General features: G+C 34.9%; 1 protein-coding gene across 3 annotated transcripts in view; it reads right to left on the bottom strand.

Moving 5' to 3' along the window:
• The window catches only part of LOC123869925, a 206,677-nt gene that overhangs the window by 118,170 nt on the left and 68,235 nt on the right, over positions 1-20,272 (bottom strand). For 2 of the 3 annotated variants that reach the window (XM_045913023.1, XM_045913033.1), the window contains exon 1: positions 19,200-19,367. The exons of the other annotated variant lie outside the window; for it this stretch is intronic. In XM_045913023.1, the coding sequence (XP_045768979.1) occupies positions 19,200-19,279 (80 nt within the window). In that variant the 5' untranslated portion in view covers positions 19,280-19,367. Of the gene's footprint in view, positions 1-19,199; positions 19,368-20,272 lie in introns of those variants that run through there. 3 annotated transcript variants of the gene reach the window in all.

The following is a 20,272-nucleotide window of genomic DNA, read 5'->3' as shown; positions in this document are numbered from 1 at the left end:
ATTATTTAATTTTTGTAACTTTAGCAACACGAGGATAATCTGTGCGACATATTTCTCTCGCAACTTCAGCAACGCTTCGTCAATGAAAAAGTAACAAGAACGCTGCGACAAAACTGTTATCGTGCTGGTTGTGCTTGGGCTGCAGATTTGAGTTAATTGGGTTTATCTATTTAAAAAATCCCTTATTATAGGATAATATGAGTAGTTAGTAGAATAGAGCTACTGAATTGGAACTTTGAAAACTTTATCAGTAGATTTAAAAGTACCTATTTGTAAGGAACACAATAATTTAAATAAAAAATTACCACTAAGCGCCAAACAGAAATAAATTAGCTGGATAATTAGCCGAAGTTAAAATAAACATTATTTAATTCGATCGAGATTTCGTTACCCACACAATTGAACTGTTTCTTTGATAATATTGTAACTCTATAATATTATGATTTAGAAAGAAAACTGCGGAGTTTCTTGTCGGCTCTTCTGAATAGTATCAACATAGACTACCGTAATGGCATTGGGATTTTATATTCTTCGAAGATGCAGGCTAGCACTACCTAAGTATTAGACAATAGATATTTTTATTTCTCACTAGTGTCACTTTTACAGCCAGCATACTTCTTGCTAGACTCACTCGCAAAGCGGCGATCTGTTACCGGTTACCGCATTGATCTGATAGCTTTGTCTCTGCATCGTCCGTCTGTCCGATGCGACCGATATCCAATGAGATGAGCAACTAAGTAAGTTGATGTGCGTGGTTTTGCTTTGTGTAATTTTATCCTATCTTTTCAACTTAAATCATTATAATATATCTGTCGAGAGAACAATCGAAAATAATGCATCGATATTGTAGGTTACACACATACTTATTTAAAAATAAATGTTTGAAAAAAGAAAAAAACCTTCACTCAAAATATGTACGTCAAGACTGTTTTGTTAATGTTGTTTATTTTATGTTGTGAGAAAAATTAAAACTAAATTTTACGAAGGAACTCGTGTCGTTTAATTATTTTATCATCAACGCACCGAGGATTCCTTTAGATATAATATTTCCTATGAAATTACCATAGTAGTAGGTAGCATTATAAGTCAAAAATTCGAACTGTTAACAATTATTTATTTTTGAAATATTTAATGTTCTACAGGTGACGTAGATTCAATACCAATTATTATACTAGTTCTTAGAAATATATATTTTTTTTTATTGAAAAAACAATCGCCTGCGAAAGAAACCATAACCATGGTGTCTGCTTTGTTTGCACCCCTTATCTTGTGTCTATATTCATCATATCTTTTGCAACATGATTGCCTCCCTTGGAAGAAATCACTGCCCGTCAATCTTACCTACCTTCCTTAATCTTACCTCCTGCTTTATCTCTTATTATAAAATTTTAAACAAACTTGTTAACTTGCCACATAGAAGCCCTTTTTTACCCAACTACAGCAAAGCAAGGGGAGGGTTATGATTTTAGCCGACAGACAAACAATTTCACTAGGTATATCTATCGCTATCTATCGGCAGTTCGCGGGTAGTAGTCGGGTTTTAGTGCTTTAGGACTATACCTACTACTTACCTAATAGTAATATCAGTTATGAACTTACTATCTATAACCACAGCTATAACGTCAAAACAAACACATTAGACGTTAGGTTCATAGGCCCTGTGTCACTCGCGAGCCGTTATCTCATGACGATCGAGATAGCTTTGTTACGACTGCCCGCCTATGTGATTTGCATAATATTGTGTGAGATTGTCGCTAGCTACCTGTGCCTTTATAATATACCTACCTCCCTAGTTGAATAAAAGCTTTAAGTATTTCGTTTGTGCTGAGCAGTACCTAAACATCTGCGATTTTGTCCACGTTAAAATATATAAATTCATCATCATGATCAACCCATTTCCGCCCCACTACTGAGTACGGGTCTCCTCTCAGAATGAGAAGGGTTTAGGCCATAGTCTGCCACGCTGGCCCAATGCGGATTGGCAGACTTCACACACCCTTGAGAACATGGAGAACTCTCAGGCATGCAGGTTTCCTCACGACGTTTTCCTTCACCGTAAAAGCAAGTGATATTTAATTGCTTAAAACGTACATAACTAAAAATTTAGTGGTGCGTGCCCGGGATCGAACCCCCGACCTCCGATTCAGAGGCGGACGTTCTAACCACTAGGCTATCACAGCTTTTAAAATATGTAAATTACTACTACGTAATATCTATTACAAATGGGAAAGTGTGTACTTGTTGGCTTGTCCTTCAATCACGCAGCAACACGGAGCAAAACGGATCGATGTGAATTTCTGCATGCATATAATTATGTACACATATATGTATATAAATATAATATTCTGTATGCATATAATCATGAACCTGGCAATACAAGACCTGCGGGCAAGAGTGACAAAGGCTAATTTTTATCCCGGGACTTTTAATAACCTTAATCCATGCGGACAGTCGCAGACATCATCTATAGTCATATAGGTACCTACCTACATCGTAGGCATGTGGCTTGCGTTTTTTTTACCCAGCCATTGATAAATATTAGTGAAGATAAATATTATATACCTACTTTCAGGTTATGAATTTAATACACAATTTATTTTCCTCTATTTTATGTACAACTTCATTAAACTTAAGTTACCTCCGTAGGTAACTAGGTAAATGCATTGATTCATAAACTCAATTAGCAAACAAGTTTGTTTGAAAAAAATACATACCTACCTAATTATATATTTTGGTAAGACTCTATTTACTTTGATATACGTAATGTTTTAGCGATTTAAACAAAGCAAACACAAAATGCTGTAGACTTACTTAAACATAATAGTAAATACAGAGTGTAACCGGAACGCTAGCAAAAATGAAGACAGGTGATAGTACTGATGATTAGATTAAGATCCCATAAAAAATAAAAAGTTCACAATATATTGCAAATAAAACATCTGGTTGACGTTAGAGGTCAACGAACGTTCCGTAAATAGGTCACTCGAAGTCAATGGCGCGTCGTAGGTATTGACCCGAGTTTTGCGCGCTATACAATGCGGGTTTAAAAAATACTAAATCACTAAAACTGCAAGATAAGGCAAATGGTTATTGGCATAGATAGTATAATAATAAAGTTGCCTTCAAACTACGGAAATATAATATACTAGCTGATGCCCGCAGCTTCGCCCGCGTGGATTGGTCAGATCCCCTGCAGCATCAGAATTGAGGAGTTGGACTCCAAATTTTTTATGAAACAATGTCGCAAAGTTCCTCTATCGATTAAAAAAGAAATGACGCAAATCGGTTCAGAAATCTCGGAGATTTCGGTGTACATAGGTAGAAAAACACAACTCCCTTTTTAAAAGTCGGTTAAAAATAGCCTATTTTTAGCCTATTTTACGCCCTGGTCAATCCTCTACTTGCCTGTGAAAGTCCCGTCAAAATCGGTTCAGCCGTTCCAAAGATTAGCCTTTTCAAACAGACAGACAGACAGACAGACAGACAGACAGACAGACAGACAAAAATTTTAAAAACGTGTGATTCAGTTATGGTATCGTTCAAATAACCATATGAGCTTAATATGAGGTAGTTATTTCGAAATTACAGACAGACACTCCAATTTTATTTATTAGTATAGATTATATAAATATCGCTCACCCTACTTTTAAATGTCACTGTTCACACTTAGATGTAATATTACCTATTACATCTAACAGTGTGAATAGTGACATTTAAAAGTAGGGTGAGCGATATTTATGTATTATATTATATTCCGTAATTTGAAATCAACTTAAAGCTTGTTTTTTGCTAGCCTTCTGGTAACACCCTGTATGTCTTTAGACAAATACCTAAAATGCCCATAGCAGAATGCTTGGAAGTCACAGCACGCGCGCTGACTTGCGGAGAACGGAGTCGTTGATCGAGCGTTTCGCGAATTCTACAATTTGCTGAATATTTCAACTATACGACTACAAGAATAACACAGGCGAGGACGTTTAGAGAACACGTGACGAAAATTACTTTGATTTACCTATAAATAAAAACTGAATCGCCCGTATTTCGCACGGATGGTCTTTCCTCTTCTATTAGTTAGTGCATATATAGAGCGGTAACAACCTAGTATTTAAAAAGCGGGCCACCTAATAGAGGATTCTGACGTTCTATCCTGGGCGCGCCTCTTATGATGAGAAACGTCTTGAGGAAACTTCATTGTGTGAAGTGTACCAAGCACTTGCCAGCGTGGTGGACTATCGTCAAACCCTTCTCATTCTGAGAAGAGATCCGTTCTCAGTAGTGAGCTGGTGAGGAATTGATCATAATGGTAATGACACAGACACTCGCTATAGCAACTTTTTTTGTTAGTAAGGTATTTTGGGTTTATTAAAAACCGACTAAGGCCACACCATCTCATTTTGAGAGGAAACCCGTACTCAGTTTGTGAGCCGGTGTCAGGATGTTGATTATGATGACACAAATGGACCATGTCTACAATGAGACTTTCCGATCTTTTTGACATTTGAGAGAGTCTGTCCGTCTTTGTAATAATCTTCGTCTAGCGAAAAACTAACATAGCATACAAGTATCACATTGTTTATGGAAACAAATCAACTACCTATTACAAAATAATAACTAAGTGGGTGCTATCGTAATAGGCTAGTAATAGGCGTTTACAGTAATTACGTCGGCGAACCTGTTTACAACTCACTGACCTATATAGCAGGCGAGCCTGGGAGTTAGCCCGTAGCCGAGAGTAAGCGATAGATTTCGAAACAGTCGATAACATGCGCAAACGCAAGGCTTTAGTATCGATGCATAAAAAATCTTCTTCAGAAAAAATGTACAAAGTAAAATAAAAGAAAGATGTATAATGAATAATGTTTAAAGACCTAGGATTTTTACAGGATAAAAATAATCTATCTCCATTCCAAATTCCAGCCAAATACGTCCAGTAGTTTTTGCGTGAAAGTGTAACATAAACACGCATGCACGCACGCACACACACACTTACAAACACACAAACTTTCGCCTCTATATTATTAACGTGATATGTCCCGTTTCAAAACAATGGATATACCCTGTGTCATCTGCGGAATTCTATCCCCGCTCATATAGCCATTTGAATATGTACCTACCTTCAAAAATCGTCTTTTGTGAAACAATACCATAAACAATGTTACATGAGATAAAATATGCAGACGAACCTGTTATATTACAAGTTTTACGCGTCATAATAAAAATAAACAAGTCGATCGCTATCAACGTTAGCTTTCGCTATCGTCTTAGCGCATCGCATTCCCGTTAAGCCTAGACGGGCAGTCATTACAGGAACCTAGCGGAACAAGTCCGACTCTTGGTTTCTTTTTATCGCTCCATGCAATTACACGGTACGGTATACGCAGACTATAGGACAGATATAGACGTACTTCTTTTACGAGTTCACAAAAGTGAAGACAGTTAGCTTGACACGCAGCTAACGTTGCGTTTAAGCGTTATAATGTATGGGAAAAGGCTTCTCTGAAACTGTGCTTTTATTTATCTTGTTGACTATCAAATTGGCCTCCCTTTGCATTTATGTTACAACATAACAACAATTTAGTATAGCTTATCTACATGCAGCAGTCCAAGGTAGAGTTATAAGAATAATGCATATTTAGTTATTATTAATGAAAAGAGTTTCAAAATATATAAATTTTTGAAATAACTATGAGCAGATGACTTGCAAGCTTTTTTTAAAGTAGATTATGTATTCTGAAACTGTAGTAGAGTCTCCAACAGAAAGATTTTCAAAACAAAAGAATACATTATTCGAAAAAAAAATTAAACGCACGTACTTATTTTTGTAACATCAAAATATTATTAGCTAGCTTTAGCACATGACTTCGTCCGCGCGATATAATTTTTAGCCTATAGCTATCTATCAGTGAAAGATTTTTCACTGATAGATTAAAAACACGCACACGAGTCGGTATCGTACGTTTTGTATGAGGGCTACTTCGGATCGTGTGATTTTTTCACTTTGAGTTGTATTTTCACGAGTCACGAAAACGAATTGAATACGAATGAGTGCACACGCTTTAGTCGGCATTATTTAATTTCATATCTTGAGCACCTCTTTATCGTTTCCAGTCTGTCAACATTTATAGTCTGAGGGTATAGGATGGCCACGTGGTCTGATGTAATCATTACATCGTGTGTAGGATGACGCGGGGATTGGAAGCGGTTTTCTATACTGTAAACATGATAGGACGGGATGTTTTTATTGGGATACTTGATCGACACTGTAATCTTATTATTTAACGATTTCAAATTAGAAAATGTCTGGTTAGATAAGTTTGGAGATAATTATTTAGGGCACAGAAATACGCTGGAAGAGGTGTACCATGGCAAAATGCCAGTTATTTTTATGCCAATTCGAAACGCCTTACATAGCATACCGGGGATTAAAATGGATAGGTATTTTGTGTCAATTAAGATTGATGTTTGGTATTTGTATTGACACTATGTTGACAGATATTTCAAAACTAACATTTTGTTCCGAGTACACTCGGATGATGCTCACTGCTGCGCCAAAATGGCGATATAAAGTTGTCTCAAAACAAGTCGGCAATTGCAGGTCCAGCGTATTAGTAGAGGCCAGTGATTTAGGGGCTTCTTAGTTCTATTAACGTGCGAGTTAATTGCCGCCTGGGATGGAGTTTTATTATTATTTCATCCAAGAGGTAAACAAATCCTGGGTAATATTATAAACATACTAGAGGATGCCCGCGACTTCGTCCGCGTGGATTTAGGTTTTTAAAGGTCCCGTGGGAACTGTTTGATTTTCCGGGATAAAAAGTAGCCAATGTCCGTCCTAGGGATATCGGCTTACTCTGTATCTTTCTTCAGAATCAGTTAAATAGTTGGGCCGTGAAAAGGTAGCAGACAGACAGACACACCTTTGCATTATAATATTAATAGTATGAATTTTCCAAATATCGGTGAACTTAGTTTTTTACTTAGTGAAAGCAATTACCGTTACACGTACTTACTTACCTAGTACTTAGTATTAGGTACCTACAACATTACTATGTGTTACTACACTCGAAAATTAACTAAAAATAAATAGTCCGACTGCATTCTTCAGTTCTACTTTCCAAGTCAAATGACAACGTGCTTGAGATCCTAATTACAAGTCTATTATGTTGTACAACTTTGTTTTTACGTGCAATTTTCATCTGTTTTCCCTTTACGATACGGGTTATTATCGCATGGTATGAACATTCATGGATGAGGAACATAACTAAACTATACGCAAAAAAACCAGACAAGTGTGAGTTGAACCCGCGTGGTTAAGGTTCCGTACGAACTGTAACTTCGTACGTAAAAATATTGAGTTTAGAGATAAGAAAGAATGGTTTTTATCTATTTTCTTATATTACTTTAAAACTAAATATTTAAAAATTATAAAAAATGTTTGAGACACAACAAAAAAGACTGTAGCGATAAGGTCGCTCTATGTTTTTAAGTCTTTCCTGTATTTTTATTCTTCGTCATAGTATTAAGCAATAAAGATGTTTAAATAACAATAAATAAACAAACCTTTTCTATTTGTATATCACTCGCTAGGAACAGTTTTTAAAACTTTTTTAAATTAAGAGTCACTTTTGGGGTCCAAATTAGAATTTGGACCCCAAAAGTGACTCTTATATTCAAAATTCATTTATATACTTCCGGTTTTTTGTTTGGATCGCATAATCTCATATGTTTACCTACCTTTCAACTTAAACGGTCCAGCAGATTCAAATGATTCTATAAGGGTTTTGTTATTTCATTTGGATATACGGAACGCTAAATATATCTACACATTTCTTTCAAGGATTGGTCGCGTTCTATTTCCATACAGAGTACGATTGTTCAAAAAAATTTTCGCAATGCGGGTTTTTAAGAAAATCTTTGACAATAAACAACTAATACACAGCCGAGTTAAGCAATGAAGTCATAGTAATAAGTTCACGGCCGCATTTCGACACGATATTTACATTTTTTTTATTTATACTACACTTAACACATTCGCACATTTTAGACGGCCTTGAAGAATACACGGTCTAATCGTTTAAGTATCGTTTTTATTAATTTTGGGTGCGTCTTGTAAACCGATCAGATTAATTTAATTATTATACAGCCCAGCAGATAAGTTTTTATTAATAACACGTTTATGCTTGACCATGACCACACTGGATCATCGTATTGGATCAGAAAATGGATGGAACCAGATACGCCAGCCTCGTGAGTCGTGAGGCTTTGCTCTGGTCGCGGTGCCGCGCTGACTTTTTGGTCTGTAGATATATCAAGCACTAAGTAGTACCGCCCCACGACCTCGCCCCCATAAGAATATTGAATTTTTTTTATCTTATTTCTTTAAAACCCATAAAATATCGGTCAAGTGTGAGATGGACTCGCATACGAAAGGTCCTGAACCAATGTAGAAAGAAATAACACTTTTTAATTTTTTTGATTTTAATGTCGGCCATTTTGCAATTTTTATTATTTGCTGTTATAGCGGCAATAGAAATGGACATTCTGTGAAAATTTTTACTCTACCATGACATTTTTACACAAGATTTTTATTTAATTATCTAAGCAAAACAAAAATAAATAATGCCCAAAATTAAGAACACTTTCCTTAAAGAACACATTAGCCGTAATCCGTCGAATTAATAACTTTTTTTAAAGGTAGGATAAAGATAACTCTATAATTTGATTTAACTGTTTGTTCTTGTAAGCAAGAGCCGACTTTCACAATAATTTTCGCCATTTGCAAAGCAGCGGCTTTGTTATCAAACATAATAACGTGGGTGTCCACGCTCCACACGTAAGCCTATTCATTATATTTGAGATGTAGACTAGAAACTAGATTAATAATTATGCAACAGTCGTTCTAGCATATTCAAAATAGAATTACTTAATTATTACAGACAAACTTTTACGGAAAGTCCATCAGATTTTTTGCCTGGTCTAAAACGTAGCCAAAGCTGGTTAAGTGAAACCCACTATTTATTAAAAGTTGTAGGTATCACATCACCTATATCTACGTATAAAGGATAACCTAACTGACGTCTATATAAGCACCGCTGTGGCTAAAAACTTGAGATTCTATCAAAGGGCCACTTTTCTTCCTCTTCAAGTTGGGGAAGACTGTTATCACTAGTCCGTCACACTATGAATGTAAGTTTTTTCTATAATAAGAAAGGAATTTCAAAAATTCCACATTAGTGCACCCATCCCTAGTTAGATTTCCCCTTTCCCGAAATCATTATAAAATGGCCGTGTCGAAATAGATTCTCGTCTCACTCAAAGTTTTTTATTTTCTAAACGTAGGTATCAAAATTCCAACAAAATTATGGATTACGTTGGATTATAATAGGTTTAATATGGATAATAACGGCCATAAAATAGGCGTAGTTCGGTTCGATTAACTTATAGCTTCGGTCTAATAAAAAATTTTGGGTACATTTTTGGTGGATTGTGTACAAAAACTTCAAGGTTTTATTTTATACAGACTTAACGTTAAAAAATATACGTCAATATATTTTAGACTTCAACTTCCATAACTAGTATCACCTCTCAATTGATAATGACCGCTATTTCCCTCGCATGGTAAAACTTTTTTTTTTTAAATACCACGATAGCTTATTGATTTTCCGGGATAAAAAGAACCTGTGTTAATTCAGGGTATTAGCTATCTTCATTCCAAATTTCACCAAAATCGATTCATTAATTGTGGCGTGAAGGAGTAAAAAACATCCAAACTTTACAATTTTTTCACATTTATATTTTTTTTTATTACGATTCAATAAGTATGAATTGTTATTACGCTTACGGTTTATTATTTTTTCTAATTTAAATTTAGACTTATAGTATGTATATCTCTGTTTATTTTATTTACTGAATATAATTGAAAAACTCTGCACTAACGATACTAACCCTCGACACAAAAACCTCTATAAGAAAACTAGAAAAGAGCTGATAACTTTCAAACGGCTGAACCGATATTCTTCGATTATAGCTAAGAACATTCTCGATCAAGTCACCTTTCAAACAAAAAAAAAACTAAATTACAATCGGTCCATTCTTTTAGGAGCTATGATGCCACAGACAGATACACAAATACACACGTCAAACTTATTACACCCCTCTTTTTGGGTCGGGGGTTAAAAATCAGATCTAGTTCAAGTTTAGTTATACCACAGTGTTATACTGAGTAGGTGTATAAAAAATAAAAATCCACCAAAACTTGTCTAACCATACGTGTAACCGATAACCCGGAGCTGGTAACGACATCAAAGCTGTCTGGCCGAAAACGCTTTACTATAATCTCCGATCGTGTCTTCTTTTTGACCTTTGTTTACGAAATTTTTGCCGCTGCTTTGTCTGTGCAATCACACTAATATTATAAAGGCGAAAGTTTGTATGTGTGTGTGTGTGTGTGTGTGTGTGTGTGTGTGTATGTTTGTTACTCCTTCACGCAAAAACTACTGGACGGATTTGGCTGAAATTTGGAATGGAGATAGATTATATCCAGGATTAGCACATAGGCTACTTTTTATCCCGGAAAATCAAAGAGTTCCCACGGGATTTCAAAAAACCTAAATCCACGCGAACGAAGTCGCGGGCATCATCTAGTATTTTATGTCCCACGTCATATGGTATTTGACCATCATCCTAAATCTGATTGTTCCACAGCTCTAAACATCTAGCAGATTGTGCTCTACGTTACTTGAACAAGTGTAAATTAAAAATTTATAAATTTATAACACCCCCGACAAGTGAAGGTTACAGTAACCAGAAAAGAGCTGATAACTTTCAAACGGCTGAATCTATTTTCTTGGATTATAGCTAAGAACACTCTCGATCAAGCCACCTTTCAAACAAAAAAATTAAATTAAAATCGGTTCATTAGTTTAGGAGCTACGATGCCACAGACAGATACACACGTCAAACTTATAACACACCTCTTTTTGGGTCGGCGGTTAAATAGTCGTGGTGTGCCTTTAAACTGTCATTTTGATAGTTTCTTTATGAAGTTTAATTTACAGGTTTAGAGATAGTAGGTTACATAGTCGATGTAAGAGAGTCTAAATAATTTACTTGAAAAGTGTTTTTAATGTCAATAACTAGATTCCACAGTCCACATGCATATAAAGTTATTTGTAAAGTTTTAGCAATTCTAGTGTTCTGCAGTTCCGAGGTCAATTGGCAAGCAACACTTACTGTAACGGGCTAGGCTTTCAAGGAAATCTAGACAGGCTATCAGTTGGCCACAGTTCAAGACAATAGACATAAACGGACAATGTCAGAAAGTTAGTTTTGAACTATGGTTGGGACAAGTTTTAGGAGCGGTAAGTTCTGTGAAAAGATTTTTTTTATTATGGGGCATTTTGAAAATTATTTCGGCAGGTAATTTACTTCAGAAGTTAACTATCTCTATTTAGTACGCGTAGGTACGAGACGGAACATTCAGAACAAAAAAAGCTGCAACGGGCTTTTGCTTATAACTTTATATCCAGTGCTATACTTACTAATTTTAAGAGCTTCGTAGAGCACGGTGAACTTTTTATAGACACTTACTTATTTACTTTAATCTTAGAAGTCAAATTAAAATGGACGATTTTCTTCTTAGTTGTAGCTCGGTTGAAACGTGTAGTAGTTGATAAGACATAGTTTTTTTATCACAGCTTACGAATAAGTAAATGAAACACTTAAAGTTATTATAATGTAAGAAAGTAGGTACTATAAGTAGTTAGTATCCATAATCTCTTGTCTAGAAACCCACAACATATTATGTATATTGTATATAGTCTAGTATACAACAATGTTCGTCTAAAACTAATATGCAGTTGTAAAAGATGCCTGTATAATATGTCTGTGTGTATACCTATTCTGTATCTAAAAGAAAGGCTAACCTACTGCTGAAATTTATATGTAAAAGCTACTGTCTTATCGTATTAAAATTCAACAATACATATAAGGAAAATATGTTTATTATCTGATACATTGTTTGTTTATCCTTACGAATTAACCTCCCGAGGTGAATAACGATGTACTGTGCCGGGAGTTGCAATATTACTAGAGCAGCAAATTCCCTCAAGACAGATTCAAACTGACTGTTGTGCAAGTTTATTGGTCGTACTTGTTGTAATAATTCAATAAACTGACGTTTTTAGACCTGATTTTAGAATGTCTATGAATAAAGCCACATCGTAGATAAATACAGTGAGACGATGCCTTTGATGTTTAGGTACGGGTCGATCAATTACTAGTTTAAATCGTCATCGTCATCATCACGTACTTCACAACGAACTCCTTAACGAAAAGCTTCTCTATCTAAAGCCGCCTCTTTTGGCTAAGTCCTGTCCACCTCCTTATATCGTTCAACCATTTGCATCATTGGTGACCAGCTACGTGATTCGCTAACTTAGTATCTAACACTGAATGACAGCCACCGAGTTCAGTTGACATTCATGGTTGTCTCAAATGAGCTCTGTGATTATAATTCAGTGTTAGACACTGAGTTAGCAAATTAACCCGCTGGAGCCCTTTTATCTTCAATTCATAAAAATTATTAAAAGTTTCATCTTGCGTTTTGCTTATCGTTAGCGCCCGTTGGAGCGCTTTCTTAAAGGCCCGCTTACACTAAACCTAAAAAAAAATGGTTTATTCTAAACATGTATTCAATTATGTGAAAGTTTTTCCAATAATGGTCGCTTGAAATCTGAAATTTTTTGATTTTTGTGTAAGCGCGCCCTCAACACCTCATATACCAAATGTGAGGTCTGTTACTCCATCGTCTAACTCAATGTATGTACGTACAGTGGAGACAACGCGAACCGCTATAAACTCTTGCGTTGCGTTATCAGCCGTTACATCAGGTGACATTTCGTGGTTAGCGAATTCTACCACTGATTTGGAATTCTTTGCACTTCGTGATAACAGGTAGCCGGTTGTGACCTCCATGTGGGTCAGTCTGACTTTTCTGATGCACTTAGAAGATAAAAAAACTCTTTTTCTTTTTTTAACCATATCTTTTTCAATGGTATTTTCCCTGTTTTGAGAGAACAATGTATTTTTTTAAATTATAGATTAGTGCTTGGCTGCAATCAGACCTGCCGCCAAGTGACGATAAAGCCTATGAGGGAGCGCGCTTGCCTGGAAATTGCCTATTCATTCTTGAATTGAAGGTACCTACTCGTACATTAAAAATTGAGGTGAACAATGAGGCCGCATGGGTTCCATATCCAAGCATCACTATATTTATTCGTTCTGGAAAAAAAATTGTTTAAAAGGTCGCATTTTCTTATTCTCGCGTAGATAATATCAGATGCACTAGTATTGACGTATGATAGATAGTTTTAGGAACCCATATAGGTTCTTTATGCACGTATTTTAAAGAAATCTATGACAACTTGAACATCCATGAAGTACTTATCTACTATAATTATTTATATAGGAACCAATTTATAAAGAGAACGACATATAACAACTATTCCACCAAAATGATCGTTCAGTTATTCATCCATTCATATTTCATACTGTAAGGAACATCAAAAACTAACATTAAAAAGATGCGTAACGAACTAAAAGTTACGCAAAAAAATCTCATAACTTAATTTGCTGATTACTCCTCAGATAACATTTGTTAAGGCTAATCATGACCTATTAGGTCAAATAGAACATTTATTTGTCTAACAAGTTTTTTTTACAACGTTAGTCTTCGTTTTAACCGGTACGTTTTCAAAATAATAAGCAGTTGGATTTTCCTGCATGATTTGATTACTGCGAACAACAAAAAAATTGAACATATTGTTTTGAATTCGCGTATCCTTTTGTTGGATGTAATAATAATTTGATAATTACTGCTGAATTGAAATGGTTTATAGCGCCAAGCTATATGCTTACCTAATTGAAACAAAAACGGTAGGTAATTTTATGACGTCTATGCTTCTAATTCATATTAATGCGAGAGTGTGACTGTCTGTCAGTTTCCTAGCTTTTTACGACCCATCTTAACCGTTTTATACGAACGGTATCTACAGAGATAGTTTGCATTTCAGGAAAGCATATATTTTTATCCCGGAAAATCAGTCACCACCGGATTTTAAAATCTAAGTATCTCAAGTAGAACTTCAGTCCGATTTTGCTTGACGCTGGCTTAGAATTAGCAGACTTCACACAACTTTGAGAACATAGGTAACGGAGAACTATCAGGCTTGCAGGTTTCCTCACGATGTTTTCCTTCACTGTTTCAGCAAGTAATATTTAATTGCTTAAGACACACGTAGCTCCAAAAAGTTAGAAGTGCGTGCCCGGGATCGAACCCCTGATCTCCCGAATAAGAGTCGGATGTCTTAACCAGTAGGCTATTTCTATATACCTAAGTAGGTATGTATCTTTTTTATTTTAGGTAATCATCTATCAATTGAAAAATCAATTCCTTTAATTAAGAGCAAGTACGTAGCAATAAGTTAATAAGTACACAGTTAAAACAAATCCGCTCCCAAACAGTTTTTATAAGATTAAACTTCAAATCGAAGTCAAGGCAGACTTTTTCTCACCCGAGTCTTAAAAACATTAACAGAAATATGTACAACAATTTAATTTATTTCCTCTAACACCAAAAATAGTTACCCATTACTGCCTAATAGGTAACAGGATATTATTGTACGGCAATATGCAATAACATACTTATTGTATATCCGTTAAAGCTAAGAGTAAGCTCCGTTAAATAATTGATGTTCTTTCAATGTACAAGTGTAAATTAAAAATTTATAACACCCCCGACAAGTGAAGGTTACAGTAACTAGAAAAGAGCTGATAACTTTCAAACGGCCGAACCGATTTTCTTGGATTATAGCTAAGAACACTCTCGATCAAGCCACCTTTCAAACAAAAAAAACTAAATTAAAATCGGTTCATTCGTTTAGGCGCTACGATGCCACAGACAGATACACAGATACACAGATACACACGTCAAACTTATAACACCCCTCTTTTTGGGTCGGGGGTTAAAAAGCTAAAGTGCTTATTTTTCTTAAATTAAAAAATAGATAAGATAAAAAAAAAATTATAAAAAAAACTTGAATTAAAAGCATTGTTATGTAACTCTTCTCGCTAAAATAAACTAAAAATTAATAAAGATTTTCGATTAAAAATAAAACGTTTTTCCACAAAAATATTACTATCCAGAACCTAAAACAAGATTTTTTGCAATAGTGGGTAGTTATTATTATTAGCGTTTTAGGCTTTGAAAGTGGCCACCATGCAGTCCAATAAATTGTTTTTCTTAAGAACTTTTACAATCTTTTTTAGTAGACGACTGCATGGCGAGTATTAAATAACAGACACTTACTAAAATCATAAATAGCTGAAATCATGCTAAAAACAAAAAAGGTACTTCTTTATGATTGTCAAAGTGTCAAGTTCGTAACCAGCTAAGACAAATATCTAGCACATGAACTGATTCTCAATGAATTTTGAATGCACTTAATTCTTAAAGCTATTTTTATTGTTTCTTTAATATAAATTTTATTACAATGACAAAGAGTCTAAAATAGACTGTAATAATTTAGGTCTATATTAGGACTGCAAGTGGCATCTGCCAAAAAAGGCTTTAACTGCTGTGGTCTGAAATATTTTTACGTGTATGGTCGTGAGAAAATTGTGCTCAAGGTTAGCACTTAAGTCCGATTTTGCTTATCAATCTAGGCTATTGTTATTGTATCTCACATAATAATAAGGTAAACTTATTGTATGTGTTGCAAAGCAAAGGTATACTTTTTAAACATGACATCATAATAATAATCAACTTATAGTACCCAGGCCGCACCCCGCTTCCCGCGCCTCTCGGATGCGGCGGGTGCCGGTTCGTTTTACCAGCCCCGCTCACCCCTAGCCTGTAGGAACTAGACGCACCCCCAGTCCGAACCGAACGATCGACGCTCGCGCGTGTGCGCAGGACAGCCGAGCCGCGTAAATTGTTCTCGTAGTCCATAATAAGTTGTTTTTCTATTTAATACAGTGTTTATACACTTACACGGGTTTCTTTTATTACTTACCCTATAAACTCATATTAATCAACAGTCATATTATTAGCCGAGAAATATAGCTACGGCGACGCACCCCTTCGACGGCCCTTACGAAACTCTAATAATACTATCTCATAGATATGAGAGAGATAGAGAGAGAGAAAAAGAGAGAGAAAGAGATAAGAGCACATGCGATAGAAAGAGAGGCGTAGTGCTGTAAAGGCCGAACAGCACTGTATTGTGTCGTAAGAAGAAGCTGTAACACCTCAAACTACTGTACATGCTTTATTTATTTTATCATAATTTCATCGTTTACCGAAATAAAGTTGAGTTTATACTCTATCTGTATGCGTTAGTCAGAGAAAGTTTTTTTTTTATTACGTAGGTTATTTTTGTAGTTTTCAATTCTTTTATTGCATTTTTAACACAAAGATTTTTTTTCAAAACCATAATCGTGGATATTTTCGTAATATATAAATTTAAATACCATTTAATTTTATGGTTTGAAATTACGAAAAAAAAATTATACACCGTTGTATAATCGGTGCCAACTTACGAAATAGAATCTGAATTAATTCAGTGTAATATCGGTCAATGACTTTCACCCAAAGTGTGTCTTAAAAGTGCAATTTGAGTGCTGTTCTGCTTGTTAGTTCATTAGCGGTGCTAATGTTTAACTTTGACTTGCGTAATACTGAGCTTGACTTTTAAACAAAACTGGACAAGTGCAAGTTGAACTCAATTGAAAAGGGTTCCGTACGATGAATGCATAAGTTTGCGTATACATAATATTGAGAGACTTACAATGTTTTTTTCCGTCAGGATAATAATAAACCGTTTTGGAAACAAAACACAATACCATTGTAAAGAGATTAAATTTAAATGATGTCAAAGTTTTTGTGCTCACTGATTAGCTTGTCAAATTACTATCAAGACTGTTTTGCTTGTCAGAAATGGTTAAACTGGACGATGATATTAAAAAAAATATAAGATCAGGCCCCTAGTTGGGCTCATATTATCAGCTAATACTTTAAGTACTACCTACCTTGACTTGGACAGTTGATTTTTATATTTTGCGAGTGTGTTATTAATAAATCAACACAATCAGCCCCAACGCAACGTCGCAAAAACATGAAGATTTTATCTTTCGTAACATCTTCTCATATTATTTACTGATTGCAGATCTAAAAATCTAGCTAGGATTGTCAGTTCTTGAAGTTGCAAAATTTTAAGATTGTAAATGAATTTTAAATTCGATATCAACCACTACCTATGTATGCATGTAAAAAGATGAATGGAAATAAACGTTTTATTTATTTATTATCTTACAACTTCAGTTTCGGTTGTTGCAATTATATTTCTTAGCATTGTTGTTTGTATCGCCCAAACCCATTTACCGACTTCAAGGGGATAGGTAAGATTTGCCGATGTTTGTCAAATCAGGCTCCTGGGATGGTTTAGAGTAGTGTTTGGCCTCATTTGAATCGTGCCAGTAGGTAAAAATCGATGATTCGTTTGGCGTAGCCGTAGACCCCTTAAAGTTCTATAGAACGCGCGGCGTAGCGTCCGTCGTAGCAACATGTTTCTGGATTCGGGGGTTATAATCCATACTACTATTATAAATGCGAAAGAGTGTCCGTCTGTCTGTTTGTCTGCTAGCTTTTCACGGCTGATAGACCGATTTTGATGAAATTTGGTACAGAGTTAGTTTACATCCGGGGGACGGACATAGGCTGCTTTTTATCCCGGAAAATTAAAGAGTTCTTATGAGATTCTTAAAAGCCCATACGTGGAACCGATTTAAACGAAATTTGGCACACAGGTAGCTTGCATCCCAGAAATTTAAATATCTCCGCGGACGAAGTCGCGGGCATCTAGTATTATATATTTTTCAGAAGCTGGTCAACACAACGTTAAAAGAATTACAGAGGGACCCAAAAACTGAATGAAAGCTGTTGATTGAACCTTTACAGTAACTGTACCGTTTTAATCTAAATCACGAACTTTGAGCTCAGATTTAGGTTTAGCGCAGTTTTAGGCTATTTTGCTTGGAACAGAGTTCAAATTTTAATATTCAATATTCAGTGATTAAATCACGAACTTTGGATAGGTACAATTTTATTTTAAGCCGTTTTCCGTTAGGCGTATTCAGTGGCTAAAAATGCTCGGATTGGAAAAAAAAGGATTTTGATCAGGAATGTGATTGCACCGTTTGCTAGCCCCTTCTTTTTTCTTAATTAAATACTTTTTCCCATATTAAAAGTATTAAACTACTTTAAACTTTCCTAAATTTAAATTAAATGCCTAAGCCTGGTCTCTAATAAAATAATATGTTAAGTAAGTACTTTAATAGAAGTAAAATACACATTTCCGTTAACTCGCATATAAACCAAGCATATTCTAATCATCTCATCTTATTAATAATTTCTATGGATATATTATAATTATTATAAGTTATTATAATATAATTATAATACAATTATGTTATTATCACGTTACCCTCATTACGTGAGGAAAGAAAAAGTATTTGCATAAATTATTGATAAACGTGATCTTTGGTATGTGTTAATAAAACTTTTCATGGCAATAAAAATGCATAAACTATTTACTATTTATATACTCATATATCTATCTTTCAAATAAGTTTATGATAACGACTACACAAATTACAAACCCCTAGGTTGAATTTTCAAAAATCCATTCTTAGCGGATGCCTACGTCATAATAGATAGGTATCTACATGCCTTTCAATCCGATCCGTCCAGTCAGTCAGTCAGTCAGTCAGCTTTTCCTTTTATATACTTATATAGATTTATAATATTATATTAGGATTCATATTGTGAAGCTACCCAAGTATTTTAATTAGATAATTTAAATAGCTAATTAAACTAATTTTCTTGTCACTTTCACCCTTTCACCGTAGGTAGAGGTACAGTGAAGCAGTACTGACTCCTATGTTAGAAAAACTCTTTCAGCCCGCAAAATTAACATTCAAATGATTCGAAGTTCGAATGCGCCGCTTTTGTTCAGACGGCCTTGCCACTTACGATTAACCCCCACCAAGTCTTAGAAAATACACTAAGAGCCTAAAGCCTTATATAAAAATTCTTGAACCGTGAATACACTCGCGAAAACCAAACTTTCTCCCTCACATACCTCGGCGTAGATATGGACGACGATCGAGACAGATTCGTCTTAGTTCTCAATCGGAACAGCTTGTGGTTCCGCAAATCCATGTTTGACAACAAACAACAATAGCAACAAACAACACCACACACGACCACACACAACGCGCGACCACACTTAACTAATGAAATAATTAGAACAGCACATCGCAATCTTATTAACATAAAAATTTCAAGTTTTAGCCTTATATCCAGTCATTAGATCCAAGTACATTGTTACAATGTTGGGTAATCCCGCTCTAGCTGACGAGCAAACTGATATGAGGGAAAGAGAAAGGTGCATTCATGCTTGCATTGTCGAAACGATTGTTGTAATTATTGTGAATGCTCATAAAGTAAATTTTCGTAGACGAACCAATTTGAAACCACGAAAGTGAAAAAATTCTTTGATGTTATCAGGCGCATTTGGGTAAACGTTACACAATGATTTCATTAATTAATTTAAAAAAAATTAGCTAAAGTATAATATTAACAAGGTTAAAGCTATTTCAGAATGTCGAGGAAATAGGTGAAGAGCTTCTTATTAGAATAAATATTAATCTTAAATGTTTAAGATAATTAGTTACACTATCTACAAGACTTAAACACTTATGGATCCAAGAATTAGAATACATATCTATATGGAAAACATAAATGCATATTATGTTCTAAAAGAGATCGTAGCGCACATTGAAAATCCAAAATTTTGAAAAGATATGCATTTAGCAAATAAAGTTTAAAGTGACACTAATAAATTGACCTGATGGGAAAATAAATCCGTAAATATACAGAAAATAATCGTAATTTTTTAAAACTTGACCCGCGAACTTTGACATAGAGATTTTATAAATGAAGGATTGTTCAACTTCTGTAATTGTTTATTTGAGTTGTTGCATTAATTATTGTGAACAAGGAAGTCTGCTTAGAGATGCAGATATACAAATTTTTGCGATGCACGTACAGATAACATTACATGCGGCGTTTTTGTATGTGCATATGTTTGAAAACAATTAGATAGAAATGAAGAGGATCGTCTAGTTGTAAATTTTCATACAAAAAGCAATA

Source organism: Maniola jurtina, chromosome 2 (assembly GCF_905333055.1).
Source record: "Maniola jurtina chromosome 2, ilManJurt1.1, whole genome shotgun sequence".
NCBI classification, from domain to species: Eukaryota; Metazoa; Arthropoda; class Insecta; order Lepidoptera; family Nymphalidae; genus Maniola; species Maniola jurtina.
This window is presented reverse-complemented; position numbering and strand designations above follow the sequence as displayed.